This window comes from Terrapene carolina, unplaced genomic scaffold (assembly GCF_002925995.2).
Source record: "Terrapene carolina triunguis isolate 2854851 unplaced genomic scaffold, T_m_triunguis-2.0 Scaffold67, whole genome shotgun sequence".
In the NCBI taxonomy this organism is placed as follows: domain Eukaryota; kingdom Metazoa; phylum Chordata; order Testudines; family Emydidae; genus Terrapene; species Terrapene triunguis.
Genome location: NW_020664418.1, coordinates 148,474 through 170,053, shown reverse-complemented (window position 1 = coordinate 170,053; position 21,580 = coordinate 148,474). Strand labels below are relative to the sequence as shown.

General features: G+C 43.4%; 1 protein-coding gene across 2 annotated transcripts in view; it reads right to left on the bottom strand.

Moving 5' to 3' along the window:
• The window catches only part of RAB11FIP3 (RAB11 family interacting protein 3), a 185,790-nt gene that overhangs the window by 16,245 nt on the left and 147,965 nt on the right, over positions 1-21,580 (bottom strand). Inside the window, exons 6-9 of one of the 2 annotated variants that reach the window (XM_024219653.3) lie at positions 17,890-18,024; positions 11,308-11,343; positions 7,110-7,203; positions 1,621-1,724 (exon numbers count right to left, since the gene is read on the bottom strand). In XM_024219653.3, coding sequence (XP_024075421.2) covers positions 1,621-1,724; positions 7,110-7,203; positions 11,308-11,343; positions 17,890-18,024 — 369 coding nt within the window. The remainder of the gene's footprint in view (positions 1-1,620; positions 1,725-7,109; positions 7,204-11,307; positions 11,344-17,889; positions 18,025-21,580) is intronic. The other variant, XM_024219661.3, reaches the window with a different exon arrangement.

Sequence of the window (21,580 nt, the reverse complement as noted above, 5' to 3'; positions counted from 1 at the left end):
AAGCTGCAGTTTGCTGGGATATTGTTTTGTTATAGAGCTTATAAAAACACAGGACAAAAGCATGCAATGCAAACCTCTGATAGAGGGACACATTTTTCTAACTGATCAACTTGTTACCTAAGCCCTTTATTTGGATAAAAATAATTAATCCGTTTGGGCTAAGTGATTAAAGCACTCAAGGGGGAGTTGTGTGTATTAGGGAAAACATCTTGTTACTGTGAAGTTTATCAGGGCTTAGGAAAACCTTTACTTGAATCACTGTTGTCCATGACACACATACTACTTAACAATTGTATAGTCCTATAGATAAACTCCTAATGGCTTTATCTGAGGAGCGTAAACACCCCTGGAGAATAGAAGCCCCTCAGATTAAAAATCCCAGGGGTTAAATAAAATTGGCAGATTTATACTAGTCCCAACATCCAAAAGCAATAGGGGTATTTCGGGGGGAGGAGTGAGGAGTCAGGGACACAGTATAGACCTTCTTTAGCTCCCACTGAAATGCAGGGGATGAAATTGTGGGGGAGGGATAGCTCAGTGGTTTGAGCATTGGCTTGCTAAACCCAGGGTTGTGAGTTCAATCCTTGAGGAGGCCATTTAGGGAGCTGGGACAAAAATCTGTCTGGGGATTGGTCCTGCTTTGAGCAGGGGGTTGGACTAGATGACCTCCCGAGGTCCCTTCCAACCCTGATATTCTATGATTCTAAATGAAAGGCCAGAGTGGAAAAAACAGTCACTTTCCCTTCCCAAATAGCAATGCTCAATATTATTGTTAATTATTTGTAATGTAGCAGCAGCAGCCAGGGGCCCCAAGTGAAGGATCAGGGCCCCATTGCTCTAGGCACTGGACCCACAACAACAACGACTATCCCTGCCATGAAGAGTTTACAGATTAGGTTATGTGTGGCTGGAGAGATTATTTAGAACTATTGGAACATAAAGCTAGCATTGTTACCAGAAGGTCAGAGACTCAGACCTGCCAATCTGCAGATTACCTGAATTCCCAGCAGTTAGTCAGTGGCACAGAAAAGTGCACAGGTGAGGCATGGAAAATGACGCAGAGAAGGCCTTTTGCGAAGGCAGCAGTTTGGATGCCTGCTGGCTTTTGACAGGAATGGAATTTAGAACTGTGAGGGAGGGCAGATTTGCTAAGATTTAATAGTCTCTTCTTTATCTTTCTATTGACTCCTTTTCCACTGGCGTGCTTCCATCACACACTTAACCCAACAGAGGGAGTTCTGAGAACGGCTGCCTTTTCTTTAGAGACAACCTTAGAGAGAGTCGCATGTGTGGATCCTAATTCACACAGGGAGCAGAGGAAAGAGAACAATTCTAAAATACATTAAGGGCTTCCCTACCCGGTGCAGCAATGCACGCTCCAGGGGTGTGAATTGTTAGGTGCTCTAAGCAGAAGTCCCCTAGTGTGCACTAACGTTGAAACAGGGAACTGTTGGTGGATGTCAACAGGGTCTATGAAGGTCACTTGGCATGCAATGTGTTTGTGTGTGAGAGAGAATTCACACTCCTCTAGTGCACACTGTTGCACAGTGCAGACAAGCCCTTAGAAACTCCTCATGAGGATACATGTTTGCTCCTGTGACACAAGCCAAATACCCTCACCTGTGCACCAGCTGCAGGTTTTCATGTTTTAACCGACTGTGCTGCTCTCCATTTGCAGCTGTGTCCTTTTCCAGCTCTGTTACCCTCTTCTCCAGGAAGACAACCTGTGCAAGCAAGAGAGAGGATTCAGATACCAGTATGTTCTTTCAGCTTTATTTCTCTTTCTTACAAGTGCAGGCCAAATGATAGTACTGAGAATTATTTCCACCCTGACAAAACTCAAATGCAACCATTGAAGTAAAAATTGAAGAAATTCAATTGGTTGCCTCTAAACTGAACTGTATCTTGCTCGACTTTGAGAGTATCGTGTATGTTCTGCGCATCATCATGTCTCACCTATTACTGCTGAAATGTGCCCTGATCTAGAGGAGGTGACCTCATTCTCATTCAAGAAATTTACAAGTAGGCATTCCATTTAGGTGCATCTCACGGATTTTTAAAAACACAGTTTGCACTTTGCTAGAATTTAGCTCCTAAATTTTAGAAGTGTTCCATAATACGAACACAGGGCCAAATGCTTCATTGGTGTTTCTCCTTTGAGGTCAAAGGCCACATCAGTGGTTGTCTTCATTAAGCTTTTGAACATTTGGCTCTATAGAGCCAGATCCTCAGCTGGTGGAAATCGCCATAGCTCCAATAGAACTGTGACAACGTATGCCAGCTGAGAATATGTATCACACTACCTAAAAGGGACACTATGTCCCTTTTAAAAAGAACAGGAGTACTTGTGGCACCTTAGAGACTAACAAATTTATTAGAGCATAAGCTTTCGTGGGCTACAGCCCACTTCTTCGGATGCATATGTCCCTTTTGTCCTTTTCACAGATGGAGAGAGACAAGGAAAAAGGAATAGACTGTTGCCAAGCCACAGATATTAGAAAGGGGACTCAAGGGCTGGTTTACAACCAGAAACTACTTTAAATTCCTTTTAAACATTGACTAGATTTCACTTTGATAGTGTCCCTTTAAGAGACGCTCCTGCAGAGTTGCACAAAACAAGCTGGATACATTAACTTTCCTTTGGTTATAAAAAATCTGCATTTTAGGGGTTTGAATGTTAACTTAGAATTATTTCCTTTCCTCCCCCCGAGTTACATAGCTCCCTGCTCTGCTCTCAGCCTTATTAGAAAGGCAATGTTACAAGTGCTATCAGCAACGTGTTCTTCAGACCCTTCAACCACTCTGTCAGACTGCGGCACTCAGTGTTGTGACACCATCGCTACGGCTGCAGTGAAGAAGACTGAGAATTGTCATTGCGTTTGATAAACAAGCAGGAGGTGGGAATACTTTCCTGAGGACAAAGTATCTATTTGTGTAAAAACTAAAGTCATAATTTTTGAGATAAGAACAACAACAACTAATTCTTTTTTGGATATGCCCAAAAATGAATTTTACATGTTACTTTAGAGTGAAGGACAAACAATGAACAAATCTATACCAAGTCCATGAATCCGGGGTATAAACCAAATCCTGACAATACTCTAGCCAAATGTTTCAAACCTGGGTGCCTGACGTTAGGCTACTAAATCTGTCTTTGGGCTCAGAGTGGCCAGAAATGCTGAGCACCCATAAACCCCACTGAGGTGAAGGGGAGCTGCAGGAGTTCAGCACCTTGAAGCCAGAGCACTTTGAAACAGGAGCTGAATTTCAGGCTGTGACGTTATTGACATAATCTGGGACCATATAGAACATGGTTACAACCAAAGTCCTGTAGTGGCACCAAATCTTGTATAAAGGGGGTCAAATGAGGTGTCTAAGACAAGGTTATGGTTTGCTGGTTATGATATGCTGTCTATATGTGTGTATCAATTTTGTAGTTGAAGTTATGAATATTGGCTCTATACAGTCTGTATTTCAAACTTATGCTATGTTTCTTGGAAACTTCCCAGACAAGTTGGTGTTAGCTCTGCCTAGCCTGCTTGATGGCCCATTAAGGACCATCAGCTATACAATTGACCCATTGAGAGAAGGCAAATACGCCTTACAACTCAGCAAAGTATGCAGGGACTGGCCCATGTGACTCCAGACTCCATTTTGCTGTAATTTTCCACAGTAAGGACAAAGAGATGTTCTTACACCTGGAAAAGACTATAAAAGGCTGATGCCTCAACTACATCTGGTCTTCAATCCTGCTTCTTACCTCTGGAGGGACTTTGCTACAAATGGAAGCTCTACACAAAGGACTGAATGACCCATCCCAGCTGTGGATGTACTCCAGAGACTTGATTTGAACCTGCAGTTTATTCGATCACTGCTACAAGCCTAGGGTGACCAGATCACCCAGGTCAAATATCGGGACGCGGGGGGGAGAGAGCAATAAAAAAAAAAAAGCGGCAGAGCAAAAAAACAACGCCTCCCCTTCCTCCTCCCTCCGCAAGTGCTGGAGGGAGGCCCCGGAGACGCAGGGGGAGCGCGGGGCCGGGGTTAGTGAGAGTCCGGCCTGGCCCCGAGCACAGGCAGGACTCAGTCGGGCGGTACCTGGAGGGAGAGTAGGGGGGTGGCCTGCGGGGCCAGGCGGCGGCTGTTTTCCCCACCTGGGCAGCGGGACTCGGGAGCAGCCGCTGCTACAGCTCCTACTGCTGCGGCCGGAGGAAGCGGCCCTGGCGCTCTGCGGCTGCGGCGCCCGGGCCCGAACCCCCTGAGCCTGAGCCTGTTGCGGGGACCCTGCAGCGCACACGCTGCGCGCGCCCAGCCCCTGGCCAGTCGCGTCTGGGCTGGCTGCCCAGCTGGTGCAATCCCGCGGGCGGCCCCGGAGTGGGGGCAGCCGGCCCCAGCCCCCCGTTCCGCTTGGGTCCTGCAGGGGAACGAACGGGGCTGGGCTGCCGATGCCTCCGCCCCAGGGCCGCCGCAGGATTGCACCAGCTGGGCAGCCAGCCCAGACGTGACTGGCCAGGGGCTGGGTGCAGCGTGCGCGCTGCTGGGTCCCCGCAACAGGCCCAGGGGGTTCAGGCCCGGGCGCCAGAGCCGCAGCCGCCGAGCGCCATGGCCGCTTCCTCCCCCCGCGGCAGTGGGAGCTGCAGCAGCGGCTGCTCCCGAGTCCCGCTGCCCAGGTGGGGAGATCAGCCGCCACCTGGCCCCGCGGGCCGCCCCCCTACTCTCCCTCCAGGTACCACCCGACTGAGTCCTGCCTTCGCTCGGGGCCAGGCCGGACTCTCACTCACCCCGGCCCCGCGCTCCCACTGCGTCTCCATGGCCTCCCTCCAGCGCTTGTGGAGGGAGGAGGAATGGCATGCTTGGGGAAGAGGCAGGGATTTGGGGAGGGAGCCAATGGGGGAAGGAGGGGGCGGAGTCGGGGCAGGGGGGGCGCGAGCCCTTCCGGGCTCTGGAGCCTTTGCTTGTTTGTCCAGTGTCCCGACCTAACATTGGTCGGGACGCGGGACAAACAAGCAAATATCGGGACGTCTGATCACCCTATACAAGCCTGAACCAAGAACTTTGCCATTACTGTATGTAATTGATTCCATTTAACCAATTCTAGCTCTCATCTATATCTTTTTCCTTTTATGAATAAACCTTTAGATTTTAGATTCTAAAGGAGTGGCAACAGCGTGATTTGTGGGTAAGATCTGATTTGTATATTGACCTGGTCTGGAGCTTGATCCTTTGGGATCGAGAGAACCTTTTTTCTTTTACTGGGGTATTGGTTTTCATAACCGTTTGTCCCCATAACGAGTGGCACTGGTGATGATACTGGGAAACTGGAGTGTCTAAGGGAATTGCTTGTGTGACTTGTGGTTAGCCAGTGGGGTGAGACCAAAGTCCTCTTTATCTGGCTGGTTTGGTTTGCCTTAGAGGTGGAAAAACCCCAGCCTTGGGCTGTAACTGCCCTGTTTTAAGCGATTTGTCCTGAATTGGCACTCTCAGTTGGGTCCCGCCAGAACCGCATCGTTACACAGGCATCTAGGTGTGTAAATTTTGGCCTGTGTTCTTCAATGAGACAGTATAAATGATACAGTTCTATAAATTATTGTACTAATGTGCTGTCAAATGCACAAGAAATGTGTATATGTATGCATATATATTTATTTCTCTGTCATACCCACAGCTCCACTTGTCTTCCTATTCAGGATGTCAGAATTAAGGAGCAGTTTTAAAGAGGTATTTTCACACTGGGGCAAACATTTATACAAAGCACAATTCACTTGGCTTGGAGTTTTCCATATTCCCTCGGCTATTTTTAGCTATTGATGTTTGAGTAAAGCTTTCCTTTCCCGAATGCAGTTTCTCCTCCTCCTGCCACATGATCCTTTGCTCATAAACTCCCCAGTAAGTTAACATGGAATGAAATAGAGATGTCACAAAGTCAGCATTTATAGCCTCGCTGCAGGACAAATTCTGAGCAGAACAGGCATGAGCGAAAGACAGGAAGTCCCTGTTTCAAGTCAAATAGCTTTGCTTCCTAGGAAGAGTAGCATTAGACAGCAGTGTATATAGCATTGGGAAACAATTACAAAATAAGTTGGTTTAAAATATATTTCTCAGTATTAATATTGCTCTATGAATGGTTATAATGACCAACTTCAAATACAGTGTATGCAAATACTGTACATCTTACCACCTGTGTCAGTGACATCATTCATTCAGACTAAGGCCATGTCTATATGTACAGCACTGCAGCGGCGCAGCTGTACCGATGCAGCCACACCATTGCAGTGCACCTGGTGAGACACTCTAGGATGACGGGAGAGCATAAAAACCACCTCCACGAGCGGCAGAAGCTCTCCTGCTGACATAGTGCTGTGCACACGAGCATGTATGTCAGTGTCACTTATGTCACTCGGGGGGTGGTTTATTCACACGCCAAGCGACATAAGGGATGCTGACGAAGCCTGAGACAGAGGGACAGACCTCTTCCCCCTGCCAGCATTATAAGAGGTTACAGAACACAGAGCATTGTTTAGTCAACTGTAGAGGGGCAGGAGGAGCCACAAGCCATTTACCATGAAGCAATCTTCAGCCCAAGCTGTGCAACGAGCCTCAACACCCACTGAAAAGCCTGGAATTCGACCTCCCAACCCGAACACAGCAACACACTATGCCTTTTCTGATCATTTTGTCAAATCACAACCCCCAGTCAGTACAGAATGCTTTGAGTTAACCGTCTGTTCCAAGTAGTTATCTACCCAGTGTCAGCCGGCATTCAATAATAGCAAGTAATTAACACCTCGCATTTCCCCAGTAACTTTTGTCCCAGGAGCTCGAAGCATGGTAAACCATTATTCACTCCATGCAGGAATGGGTACTCTTCTACCCTCTTAATTAATGAGTAGGCTGATGCACAAAGAAATGCCTTGCCCAAGAGCACCCAGTGCATCAAAGACAGAGTCAGGAACAGAATCTGGGTATCCTGTCCTCTTGGTTTAACCACTAGGAACATGTGCTCCCTCCTCCCAAAGGAAAACCGCTCGACGTCAAAGATAAGCTTAGCGGGACACTCAGAAGCTATTCCTCCATTAAAACTTCAGAGGCAGCTGCAATAGCATTCATACCTTGTCAGTGATGTCCTCATCCGCACACTCCATGTGGTCACAGAAAGGTTCTTCCATAGCATCCGCAGTCAGGGTGCCCGTCTGATGTAAGTGCCTTTATCCGAGACAGACCAACCCAACCCAAAGCAAGATGACCATTAGAGAGAACATTGCAGAAGGAAAAGTATCATTTCTTATACAATTTCTCTCAACTCCTCACCCCTTCTCCTGCAGGAGACATTGGGACATCACTCTCTTTTGGGTGACAGTAGGTGAAGATGATTAAACAAGGAGGCTATCCTGGCAAAATAGTGATTCTATCGAGTAGCGGGCCTCTCTTTCACCAAATGAGGCTCTGACAAGCCAACAAGAGTCAGCATCCCACAACACCTCAGTACTGCCGAACTATGGGGCAGGAATCTTCACTAGGTTTGTGACTTTTAGTGAACAGCACCTGGCTGTCAGAGGGGAAATGGACAAGTAGTGTTGGAATTTGGTGCTATCACCTCTTATTCTTGCTCTTTGGAATATGGAAAGATAAGAGCTTAATTTCCACACTTCATTTCTTTGAACTTAACACTTATATTCCAGAGCAGCAGGACTAAAAGTACTCTGCTCTCCCCAGAGATGACAAAGCCAGAAAGGAATGGGGAGTGAATTGAGCTTGTGAAATTCACACTCAACTCCAGCTCCCCAAGTGGGAGACTAGTAAATCATTAGCCATGGCTTGTAACACTTGGGTTTTTGTTTTCTTTCAAAGGACACTGTTCAAAATCAGTCTAGACATTCACCCTGTAATGTAATGACGTGTTCCACAGGAGCTGAGCGCGGTATTCCACCATAGTGGGGGTGGGAAGGGAGAAAGCAGAATTATTACAACCTTGAATAATTAAAAAACACAGGATTTACATCAAGAACTATAGATATAGAGAGAGCTGAGGATACACAGACTATCGTTTTACTGGCTCTCTCTGGAGTTTTTACATGAATCTGTAATCAGTTAGTAACATGGGTGTATTATGGCTTGTGTCCCCACACACTATGGTTAATACACTGTTTGTAGCACAGGTGCTGGAGATGGGGGGTGGGTGGGTTAAGGGGAATGGGAGGAGCAAAGGGCCATTACCTCCTCACTTTTTAAGCAGGGGGGACCATATACCCCCACTTTTGAGAATCTGAACTGGATAGGTCACAACAAGGGGAGGGGGGCAGGAACACAGCCCTTCCCTTGGCCCTTGACCAGAGCATGGAAGCATTATGATGGAGGGGCAATATATTAATAGATTCTAGCTACTTAAATGGTCACAAAGTATTGAGCATTCTCAAAACTAAAAACCATTTCTTGATAAGGCTCCCAGTCACAAAAGATGATGGTAGTTCCTTTGGTCACTTCTGCTGATCCAAGGGAGTTAAAAGTAAACAGAGCTAATCTGAATCCCTGAAGACAATCTTCTTTAAGCAAGTAGCATCCTAATTCTTAATCTGGTCTTTAAGTACTGACAACTGGCCCTTCAGTATGCTGACTCTATTCAGAAAGAAGGCACAGAATGGATCCTCTTAGAGTTTTAACATAGGTCGGCTCTGCCTTTTTACCTACTGCTTTCTACAAAAACATTTAATATTTTGAACTAAAGGTCTGGGACACATCCTTGGAAAACGCCTCAGTGTTGGATGACACGGTGTCAGTAAGATGTCAAGCACACCATGCAGAATGATTATAAAATAGTTATTGACCATAGAGAGAAAGGATCTCTCCTACTGGGAGAAATTTAGGGTTTGTGAACGAGAGCCCCTGGTCTACATTCGAAAGCTATTCTGCTCTGGCCCCATCAGGAAGGTGTATGCATCCAGTCAGAATCAAGAAGGGTTGTGTTTTTTTTTTTTAAAGCATCACAATATCACTGAACTACTTTATGCTCTTAATGAGAGCTCAACAAGTAGCACATGGAAGAATAACTTTCCAGGAAGAGGTCCATTTGCTTAAGCAGAGAACCTCTGAATTTGTGATTCTGACTCCAGCCAAATTTCTAGGTATGAAAATACCTAGAATTGTGATCTTGGATCTAGTACTCCAAAACTTTAAAATATCACATGAGAACAAACAAGAATGAGAGGATGGCAAGGGGGCAGCTTAATCTTAAATTAAAACTCTCTGATGGTATCTGAAGCAGATGGAAGAGAAACAACTTAATTGAGTGAGAGAGTGCTCAGAACCTTTGGAGTCACACAAGGTCAAATTATAAAGGCTAGTCTTAAATAGGAAGCCTGGAAACTTGCCTTCTAGCTTAAAACCACTAAAAAGCAAAAAAGTTTCTAACAAATAGCTTGAAAGTGAGACTATGGGAACCATGAAATGTAATACTCAAGACCCATTTCCCCACCAGCGAGAAAGAACCGAGTCTGGAAACATTTGCTGGTTACAGGAAAAATTAAGAAGAAACAATGTGGGAAAACAGCTAGAAAATATTTCCAAAGAACTCCTGAGCTGCTGAAAGCAGGGCAGGGAATCTGTTTCCCTAGGATAAGCCTGACATAGACCTAATCTCCAGCCCTTCCCTTGATTCCAAACCCAAGAGATTCACGGGGAGTGAAGATTTCTTGGAATTTGTTCCGGAGCTTGACTGACCCACTCAGGAATGCTGCTAAGTAAACAGACTCCTGGGATCTGAGAATACACATTTCTAGAGGGTGCCAAATCATCACACAGACTGTTCAAAAGACCAGCCCATCTTTCCCAAACATCCCAACCAGACCTGAAACTAGAGAGACCTGGAAACAAAAGAGTATGTGTAAGAACAGCAGAAACCTTCCTCTTCCCTAAATCCTCTCTCAGAGTATCAGGTAACAATGTATTTGAGTCTCAAATTAGATTTCCAAAAATCCTAGAGAGGGGTGTCAGTAAAGATTATGCCAGAGAATGAACACACGAAAATAAAAAAGGCAGGTTTGGACAGCTAGAACAAACTTTTTCCTTCAGCTATAGAAAAGAAACACCATCGAAAGAAGTATTAAAACCAACCCCCTCAAGGAAAAGATACGAAACCGACAAAATGCTATCGAGACTCAATGATCTTGCTTCCGAGAGAATTTCAGAGCAAATGTGGTGTCTGCCTTTTTGTTATACAGGGAGAAGGTCTCATAGCTTCATTGGCTAGTTGTTACAAATTTCCTCATGCAACTCTGCTGGAGAGAGAGGGATCCTTAAAGCATTACCCAAGCAGATCCTGGCCCTTCAGCGTTACAGGATTCTTCAAAACAAGATGAACTGTTTGGGAAAATTTGCACTCTCACGTGACAGTGATGAAAGCATTATGTCCAGAATGAACTGCTTCCTCCCATCCCCCATTATTGGAACCTAAATCCCTTGTGAAAATAAAGCAACAGCCCAGTCAGAGTGCTTCCTTTAACAGATCATTGCAAGAATCAGAGACAAGGGCTTGCCTAGATGGGGGAAATTTACCAGCAAAATTATATCACTACCATTATACCTGTATAAATAGAGAGGTAAATTTCCACATGTAGGCAAGCCCTAAGACAGTCCCTATACCACAGGAAACATATGCAATAATATAAAGCCATAGTTGGGGAGAGTAGCTCTGCCCCTATGTTTAAGAATTCCTAAGGAGTCCATGAAACAACGTGTGGAAGAGATGAAGAGCAAGTCTCATGGCATCCATGAAGTCAAACAGGGAGGAGCACAACTCGAAATATGGCAGAAGCAAAACAGAAACAGTGACTCTGTCTGCGTGGACTGGTGTTTTAGTGGTGTGGCAAAGGCTTAATTTCTGACTGGATGCATCTACTCAGCTGATCGGGCAAGGGCTCACTCAGCTGTCCAGGCTAGTGATACAGAAAAGCACGTACATCAGTAACTAGGAGTTTTCAACATGGGCAAAGTCTCCTGCAGACTCTCATGCTCTGGGCATCCATAGACTCGGGGGCTGGGAGGACACCCTGGGAGAAGTCACATGTAAGTCAGTCTCCAGAAGTGAATGCATTCTGAAAATATCTTTTTAATGATCAAAAAAAAAAATCTTTAAATTCTATAATGTGAATTAAAATTGCCATCCATTCCACACTGCAGAAAACGTACTGTACATTTCTCTAAAAGTAAAATTTTGCACATTTTGTAGATAGCTGTAAGCCCATTGTACATGCAACAACCTACACAAGCACATTCCTTAATGACAACAAAAGGATAATAAATGTATCAGCGTACCTTGCTACCTTCTTGCTTGAGAGTCTTTTATTTGGACTGTGAAATGAACAAAAAACAACAGGAAAACAGAGTCAGGAAAACTGAGAGTGAAGAGCAAGGGGAAACAGGAAACAAACTAAGCAACAGTGACAGGGGGCATATCCTTTACAATTAACACCACAGCACGGCACACACGAGGCATGCATTACTCAGCTTCTCTGAGGCAATCTCCATTAAAAATCCAGGTAAACTTGCACACATTTAACAACATGTCAAGATGAATTGGAACATACAGCACTTGTCATTGCTGCAGAAGTTTCAGTGGGTCCAGCAAAGTGCTCTCTCTTTTAACTCGTTGATTCCAGTCCTGAAAGCAGATCCCTAGGAAAAGTGCTAATAGAAGAATTGAGCTTGGTGGGACTCAGACCCGTTACAAATGGACTGTAGCCTGAAATATACTTGATCCACCTGGCAGCTTGTGCAGACAATGAGCCCATCTCTGAAAGAAAACACTGAAATATCCTGCTGCAAATACAAGCAGGACGACTGTACTAGAATCACAAGTATGGAGAGCAAAAAATAATAATTAAAAAGCAAACAGCTCAATGAACTATCCTCTGTATTTCATCAACTCCAAACAATTATAATTTTACTGAATTGTGTTTGACATCGGACATAGCAACATAGGTTGACATACGACTGGCTGGCTGCTTGTATTTCAGACTGGGACTTCCCCAGATTTTGGGGGTTGATTTGTTTGACCTTTTCTTCTCTCCCTCCCTCATATGCAGCTGTGTTTGCATCTAAAATCAGGAAGACTGGATTTTAAGCAAGATAATGTTTCAAGTACTAGAAATAGGTGCATTCATAAGCTATACTTAGCAGCAGCTAACAGAGTCGCCTCTTACAGAATTGTATTTTCTTTTTAAATACTTAGCATGCTATCCCAACATAAGCTATAAGGACATATCAACATTAACATCATGCTGCACAGCTTTAATGTCCTGATATAGTGACCCTCTCTCAGTGCATAGCTCAGCTATGATGATGAAAAGCACCTGGTCACAGGACCTCTTTGCTCACAACATAACAGATTAATACTTTCTTCACATCAGCCACTTGCTATTTGCCACTTCAAGTGATTTTAAAAGTCATGATTTATCTATTTTTTCCTCTTTTAAGTTTACTAACATGCAACCAAAATTAGGACTAGTTACTGCATATTGTGCCTCAAATTTCTTTACATACATTTTGTATGCTACTGTAATCAAGTGGTTGCTTAAAAAAAATCAGCTTCCTCCAGAATCTTCTCTCTTTCTCCTTTATTCACTCCCCTTGTCCCAAGTTTGAGAAATAATGGCTTTAACTTCCCTCCGCAACTGGATTCTTCAAAAAACCATGATCACATGGAAACCTGCAAGAGGATAAACTGGGACACTCCAGCGTCTACCACTGCACAAACAGAGATGGCCTCATAGGAAAGGAGACGGATTAAAATCTAAACAGAACCTTGCTCCCACCCAGAGCAATGCTACTGTATGAGAAGCGAGGTTGTCAATTTCTAAAGTTCTGATGCTCGCAACATGGTATCCCCATGTACAGGGAACTATTATAATTAATGAGATGTTGCAGATGATATGGAGCATTTATAATTAGGTATTTTCCAGAAACTGGTAGAGGTTTAAAATTTTTGCCCTTTATTCTACTCAACTGGCCAGAGTGACTTGCTGTCCCAAGCACTGAGCAAGCCAGCACCACCACCCTACAGCTTTTATGAAACAGCCTGGATGCTCAAAGCCATTAGACCAGCTCTCTCCCCTCAAATCACATAGACCTGCTAAATACCTCCCTTTCCTTTCAGGCAGGGGAGGGAGGCAGAGGGAGAAAAGAGGAAGGATCGGGGGCTACAGAGGAAACTCCTTTACAGAGAGGGAGGGTCTGAGTCACTCATTCAAAAATTTAACTTTTCTTACAAACCTATTCCCCGTTCTCACTTTCCAATATCTCCTGACATTTTTAGGAAAGATCTATTTAATTAGTCAAGCCCAGTATCATCAAAAAGATGGAACGTTCATTCCCCCACTTTCTCCTAATTTAAAAATGTAAAAGAGAAAGAAAAAATAGAAATTAATAGATCTGCATCTATATGTTCACATGCAAGGAGTAAGTAACTGGGCCAGTTTTATTTATTTTTATTGTTGCTATAGTATCACTATATTAGGGATAAAGTAAATGGTTTTTTCCCCCAAAATGTGGGGAGTTCTGAAAAAAATTCTCAAAATAAGATATTGGTGGGAGTCACACTCCAAAATCCAGAAACTTAAAATGAACGATTGGCTGAGCAGAGAGGAAAGGCAATGGACATAAAATGTAGATCACTGACTCCTAGAGGTGCAATGCTTATTTTACCCCTTAGAAGGAGGAACTAAAAATAGCTTGAACTGAATCAACTCACGAATAGTTTCTGGGAAGCACTGGCTGATCATGTTTTTCAAGCTAACTGGTTTCCTAATCGTGATTTTGACTGTGAACTTTTGACATTTCTATTGAGTGAAGGAATCACTTTTGGTGAGATTTCAAGGATTCTGTAAACCTGCTTCCCCTCTCTGATGGAAAGGGGCTAGATACTGTTTCTCCAGAACTTGTGAAGGAAAAAAAAAAAAATCAAAAAAAAAATCAATGCATGTCACTTGTATCTGAGGGAGATTAATCTGTTTTTCTTCACAAATGGCTGATCAAAAGTGTATCTGGGCATCTTTGGATCCCAGGCCTGAGAAGCCACCTGGCATGGGAGGTGCATCTATCCACAAATGGTATTTCAAAGTTTATCTACCTATTGCAATGGTTGGGTAGAAGCAGTTGCAGCTTGGCGGCAGACACACATCTGACAATGGAATCCTGGGTACATTTTAGACAGGGTTTGGGGGTGTTTTTGCTGTTTATTTCACAGCAGTGAGACTGCTCCTTTGAAGGATTTCCTGTGATCAGGGAAAGCACTGCTGAAAAAAGATCTATGATTTTGCAATGCTGCTCCTGCTGCTAGACATTTTGGCTGTTTTAGATATTTTGGCTCCTTGTTTTCTTCTGGGTGCAAGGTGTTGGTAATCATCTTCAAAGCCATCAGTGGTCCAAGGCCATTGCCTGAAAGAGGATCTTGCAGCCCCTATTCTGTCACAGCATGCAATACAAGCTGGGATGTTCTTGCTGTTCATTGTGTGGATTCAGTTCTCTCAGCAGAATGCTCTCTTCTTTGGAGTCCTTTCCCCTTGATGGGCCAACACAGCCAGAGTTTGGCTGCCTCCAGGGCAAGATACAAGGCAAATTATTTAGTCTAACATTTTGTCTATGATATTTCATTACTCTCTTGTTCCTGTGCAGTCATGTCTACCAGATCTCAGCCCAGGACACTACATGGGTTTCTGTCCAATGAGCTGTTGGCTGCCTCATTACTTCTGATATAAACAAAACTCATGAACAGGCTAGGCAATCTTTAATTTGTGCTCCATGAAGGCAGCCCTGTGCCCCCTCCCCCCCAACCCCATTCACAGAATACATGGGTGACACCACTTACACCAAATCACCCACCAATGTCACTTACCACTTTTACCTGCTCCTGTATTTTTCACTTCATACATCTGATGAAGTAGGTTTTAGCCCATGAAAGCTTATGCCCAAATAAATTTGTTAGTCTCTAAGGTGCCACATGGACTCCTCATTTTTTCCCCACTTTTCACTAGGCTCTTTTGATCTACTGTGTCCTCTGCCTGCTCTTTGTACTTCTTTGCCTTCGTGGAAGTCCACTCCTTGTAATCAGCTAGAATTCCTTTCCAAAGCAGGAGGTATTCTTGAGGATCCTATTTCTTTGTATTCTTGTTGTCATTTTTCATCAGCCTGATTCTTTCACCATTACTCTGCTCTCTGACTCTTACATCTTCACAAGATACCAACAATACAGACAACTTCGGACTTCCTGATCTTCCTTCAAGAGGTTGGCTGGCACTTGGGTTCAACTGCTTCTCCAGTTGGGTGACCAGCTTAGACTTCATGCAGTACAATGCATGTATTCTGTCTCCTTCCTGGGCAGAACATGATTAATCTTCCATGATGAGCTGTCCTTAGTTTGGAGAAAGCTATTATTTTGCAGAGCTTCTTGACTTGGTTGTTGCAACCTCTTTTATATCTCTGAACTACTCATGAGTTATTAAGTAAGTTGGAGGTCTACTTCCTCTTGCTAATCTGGGCTCTTCCACTCAAAGTAAATCTTCAATTTCCCTGCTTGCACTACTTATGTTTGTCTGCCAAATTTTAAAATAGCTGTTACCCTTTTTAGGCACTGCCTCTATTCACATTCTAGTCTGAATGCTCAGATATCTCAGTACCGGCATCCTCCTTTGTCAAACTCATTGTGTCGTCACTTCCTCCTTCTCTTGCTTCGTCATGCCCAATGGCTTTTTGCAGCTCCAGAGAACAATTTTTAAACGATTATCTGTAATTTCTCAGGTTTCCTATAGGGCTGATAGCACAGAATCACAAAATGGTGTTTGGGGTAAGTCTGTTCTGCCTCACAGAGCACTCTTGGTCAGTCAGAGGGTGTGGCTACATGAGAAAGTTACAGCTCTTTAACTTAAATCAGTTTAAAAACAGAATGTATTTAAACCAGTGAGGCTGAGATTTTCAGAGAAGCCTGAGGGAGTTAGGCCCACAATTCTGACTGAAATTTACTGGATTAGGGGCCCAATTCTCTTGGGATACTTTGAAAATCCCTCCTTAATTAACAAGAATTTGGGCTGGCCTTGGAATTCCTCCATCACACTTTAGAAACTCATAATGTGGGTAGAAATGAGGCTCTCAGCACATCAAGAAAAATCTAGCATCTTTATTCATCGACTGCATAACTGGAGATAAAGCATCAGGCTGAAAGCCTTCCTTTGAAAGCTGTAACAATTGATGCACAAAAAGCAAAAAAAACTAAAAGCTGTTTGTCATAAGAATTCAGAGCAGTTCTTTTTAGATGTAGACATACCCTAGAAATGCTAAAGCAGTGCAGCTGTTGTATAGACACTTACTACTTCCGCCGCTGTAGTAAATCCACTTCTCTGAGAGACACTAGCTAGGTGGATGGAAGAATTCTTCCATCGACTTAGTGGTGTCTACACTGGACTTAGGTCGGCTTAGCTGCATCAGACAGGGCATGACATTTTTCACAGCCCTGGCGATGTAATTCAGTTGACTTAACTTTGTAGCGTATACTAGCCCCAAGTCAATTGCCCGTTCATTTTCTGATTCACTTCCCTTTTTACATAGCCCTGAACCCTCTAATTCCACGCTGTCCCTTACAAAGGAAAAATCAATGGCAGCAATTGTGGATTCCGACATGACAAGTTAGGCTTCAGGAAGGGACGGGAGGGGGCAGTTTGGATAAATCAATATTCACTAATAACATTAGTTTCTTTAGTCCTCCTATCCAACAGATTGATTTGTAAACAACAGCTTGAACCTAAAAATCAAACCTCATGTATATAATCTACATATACTATAGGTTGGTAGAGTAATTTTCCTCTTGAAGGTTTGGGGGGCAGGGGTAGCTCAGTGGTTTGAGCATTAGCCTGCTAAACCCAGGGTTGAGAGTTCAATTCTTGAGGGGGCCACTTAGGGATCTGGGGCAAAAATCAGTACTTGGTCCTGCTAGTGGAGGCAGGGGGCTGGACTCGATGACCTTTCAGGGTCCCTTCCAGTTCTAGGAGATAGGTATATCTCCATATTATTTATTATTAAGGTTCTCTCAGTGCTTGATGACCTATATGCTTATCCAACCAGCAATATGGGATTGCAGGACATTAAACAGGGAGACAGCTATCTTACACTGATCTGAGGATGTTGGCCAAAGACCTTGAAACAAATTCCTATTTGGATGTCATGTACCATGGAACTTTTAGTGGCTACCTGGAACAGAAAAGGCTTCCATTTTTAGCGTCACTGCCAAAAGAGCCACACAGAATTCAAGTTATCTACTGTGGAAGAATGAAGGGTTGAGTTATGACGGCCAGGATTTGAACTGGTGGTTCTAGAGCATCTTGGTATTTCTGAACTAGTTGCTTGCAAAATACCCACAGCCAACTTAGCTGGCTACTCAAAATTAATGTTTTTAATTCAAAGTTGCTATCTAGCCATTTCTCCCAGTGATGCAAATAGTGTACATGTCAAACTTAAGACTTCAGTTTAGTGTTAAGAAGTCTTACTACACAGAGCATGGTAATCAAGTGCTGCATTCACTTAACACTCAACCAACAGTACATGCAAAGAGACCGATTAGAATAGAATGAAAGATTCCCATTGTCAATATCTTTTTCTCGCTCCATATTTTGGATTAATGAGACTTCTGTTTAGCTTCTATAAAGACTTCCAGAAAGTCACAGGGTAAACTTTTAAGACCTGGAGAGGCCTGACAGCTCTCTTACATCAACTTCTCTGTCAATTTAAAATGGTCCTTTTTGTATGAAGAAATCAAGCAACATAACTTGGCAAGTGAGGATGACAATGAGAGTCTCCCCTTCTTGAGAATGTTGTTCAAACACTTAGAATGCCACGCACAAAATCAATTACCTATTCATTTCAAGATCATTCAGGCGAGCAGAAAGATCCTCGAGGCGGTTGATTTGTTTGTGGCACTGGCTACAGTAAAACTCAAATGCCTCATCAGTGATAATGCTGTGCAGTTTCGCAATGAGTGGGTTGATGCTAGAGAAATCACAAGTGTCATTTTAACAGGACAGGACAGAACAGACCAATCTGATTTCATCTGTGGCTTCCACAAGTTAAGGGGATGTTTGGAAGTGTGGGAAAGTCACAAGCTTTTCACGCAAGAATTACAATAAGAAATTTCGGGGCAAATGTTACTATAAAAATATTAAATCCAAAGATCAATGACTGAGAAGTGCAACTGAGCTGGTAATTAAGCCATTTTGTTGGACAAATTGGGTCAAATCATCCCTACTGTAAGCAATCACCTCTTTCCATTCTGTCCCATGGGGGTTATGCCCACTTACCACAGGTATGGATTTGGATAATTGACTTTTTCTGGTCTCCCAATGTACCTGTCAGGCTGCATTATGTGTTACTGCTTTCTTAAACTCAGTGGGATGTTAGGACGTATGTGGGCCATTCAGCAGCATGCGGACCTACCTAGAATGGTTATCAGAATTTAGAGAGCTATCCTTTTAAACAGCACTAATAAACTCTTTCTGGTTTGCCTGGTCGGAAACAGAGCCCTAACTGACATGTTGCTGTGATGTGATTTAGTTTGAAAGCCAAATATGTTCAGTCAGACACATCATTTTCCACTGGGAATGTTCTAAAGACAGACAGATTGGAAAGCTGCTGTATGATGAAAACAGGGCAGCACACTAACAGGTAGGATTTTCATTTCAGAAGGCACAGCTTTGAAAGAAATATTAATGAAAGAATAAAAGGTCATGGGGCCAGCTCCAGACACTTCAATGTTACCTTTCTCTTTAAAGTGATGTGCAAGTGTTCACAGGATCAGCTTAGTTTTGCTGTTAAAAAGATAACCTAATATATAAAGCCCGAAGTTTGTGAAGTGAGGATGTTAGAAAAGACTTCGAAGTGCTTCACTAGCTGCTACAAACTGTAAGGGTTTGGCTTTCAGTGACTTATGTAGAACACAAGGTACTAATGAATTCAGTGACATTTGGCAAATGAAGCAGCTGATCATTTTTGATGACTGACTAAATTACCAGTGTTGTATGCAGTGTTGTTATAGCCTTAATGGACCTCTTCACCTTGAATGGTCCCTTGAAATGTGTGTTAACTACTTATGCTAAATCATCTGTTCAAACCTTGTATTTAGCTGTGCCATTGAGTTTCCCAGACCTGAAGAAGAGCTCTGTGTAGGCTCAAAAGCTTGTGTCTTTCACCCATAAAAGATACTACCTCACCCACCTTGTGTCTCTAAACTACCAGTGGTTTCACAAAAAGATTTTTAATAGCAAAAGACTATGTAATATTTCTAGGATACCATACATCCTCTCCAAATGGAAAATACTTCTGGAAGCCACAAACTTTAATCAAAGGAAGGTTAATAGTGAAAAAGCATGACATAGAAGTTTAATAAAAACAGAGAGAGGTAGAGGTGTGAGCAGACAGAAACAAGGTTAAAAGTCAAAGACACCTGAAAGGACTAGTCAGCCACGTGGCACAGATTGATACTGCTTGTCAAGCAAATGGCCTGGACCCGGAGAGGTGCCGAGTGCCATTGCAGTCAATGAGAGCAGTTACCGTGGCTCAGCAACTCCGTAACTCCCCACATTGACTTCAAGGGGAGCTTCAGAAGCCCAGTGCGTCTCAGGATCAGGCTGTAAAGTTCCAAATTTAAATTCTGTGCAGTATTCCCGAGCCTCCACATATCCTTACAGACCACACAACTCCTTCTAATAAATCATCGCTGAATGCTTGAAACCCATTTTAATTTGGGTAATGACATATTGAAGACTTCTTTCCTCCCTCTAGAGTTGACTCCATTCAGTGAAGATCATTACTTCACAGCGGCAGCTAGTATAGTTGGTAGTACTTTACAAACTAGGGGTGCTGGGCAGCTGCGAAAGGGTGACTGAAAAAAGGGAAACATCCATTTCAAATCACAAAGCATGAGAGGGGATTCTCATCTTAAAAAAACAAAAATAAAATAGATAATCTAAAAATAATTTGCTTCTGGAATTTGATCTCAAACAAACTCCAAAGGAGTATTTTTACTAGTTCATAGCCCGTCACAGACACAGAAGGAAGAAGCAATTCACCCTTTGGGTGGCTCACTACACCTAATAAGTTTGTCAGATTAATCTGTATTAATAAAAATTAACATGCTAAAATGGGAAACCTCATTGGCCAACAAGTATATATAAAAATAACCCCATGGGCAGGTCCCCCCTATCACCACCTTATTGGTAGTATTTTTAAAATAGTGTTTTAATCACACTTCAAGAAATGAAGTTATATACTAGACTACCTGCCAATTGGGTGGGTGAAGGAATCCCTGGCTGTTGGCCTCCCAACCTACACGCAGCATGCTGATAGCCCAGGGTCACCTCACTGACTGTCATACATTGCAACTTATATGAACACATTGCTACCCTCTCCCATCTTTTGGTACAGTCACTTAACATTGCCCATGTAGGGTCTGTTCAGTGCTTACAACAGAAAGAATGTTGTTAGTTAAGAAAAGTAGCCCTGGAGCCTTTTATTTCAATTACCAGTCATTTTTCAGCAATGAGTGCTTCAGTGCAGCTCTTTTGTAACTGCATGAACGTACCAGGGAGTGGGCAGAAACTCAATACGAGGAGTCACAAACACAAAGCGTTTGTTAAAGGCGAAGTGTCAATATACCCTAATGTTCCCTTCATTATCTTAAGTTTCTGATGAACCTTCTGGCGCAGGATTCCATGAACTATAGCAGACAGCTGTGATGTTACTGTTCCTGCTTAGAGAAGCTGGTAACATGGAACTGGTGATTGGAGACATGATTGTTTATGTAGTTTGTGTAAAACAGCTCAGCAAAAAAAAATTCAGTCTAAACCATTACATCCTCCAGTTCATTTCAACAAAAGCCAGCTTCACCAAACCTGGTTACATAGGGATGTTGTTTAGGAAAATAGAACATTATTCTTGGAGAAAATTCAAAATAGGGGACTTATCGACAATGCACATCTGGACAAATAACCAGGAGGGGGGGCAGGCCTACAGTTTAGTGACACATTAGGGTACAGGGTACTACTTCTGATGGCATCTTCTGCCATGATCTGGGACTTATATGGCCTTCACTTTAATCTCTCTTCTTTGGAAGCCCCGCTAATGGGTACACAGAGTAGCGGTGAACGCTATCAGGGTAATCCACATCCTTCTCCACCAGAAGGAAGATGCTGTGATGCAGAACATTATAGGGAGGGGATCAAAGCTGGGCAGATCACCAGGACTATGGGGGCTCATATGGAAAGGAGATCACATTTGGACACTGCATGGAAAGTAATAAAAATGCTACGTCAGGATCATGAATCTTAGTTTAAAATGTGTCTCCCAAATGGAAGCTACTTAGCTTGGGATTAAGTATCAGAGGGGTAGCCGTGTTAGTCTGAATCTGTAAAAAGTAACAGAGGGTCCTGTGGCACCTTTAAGACTAACAGAAGTATTGGGAGCATAAGCTTTCGTGGGTAAGAACCTCACTTCTTCAGATGCAAGTGAATCATGGTTGCCAGCTCCCTTCAGGTTGAAGAGGACAAAGTTG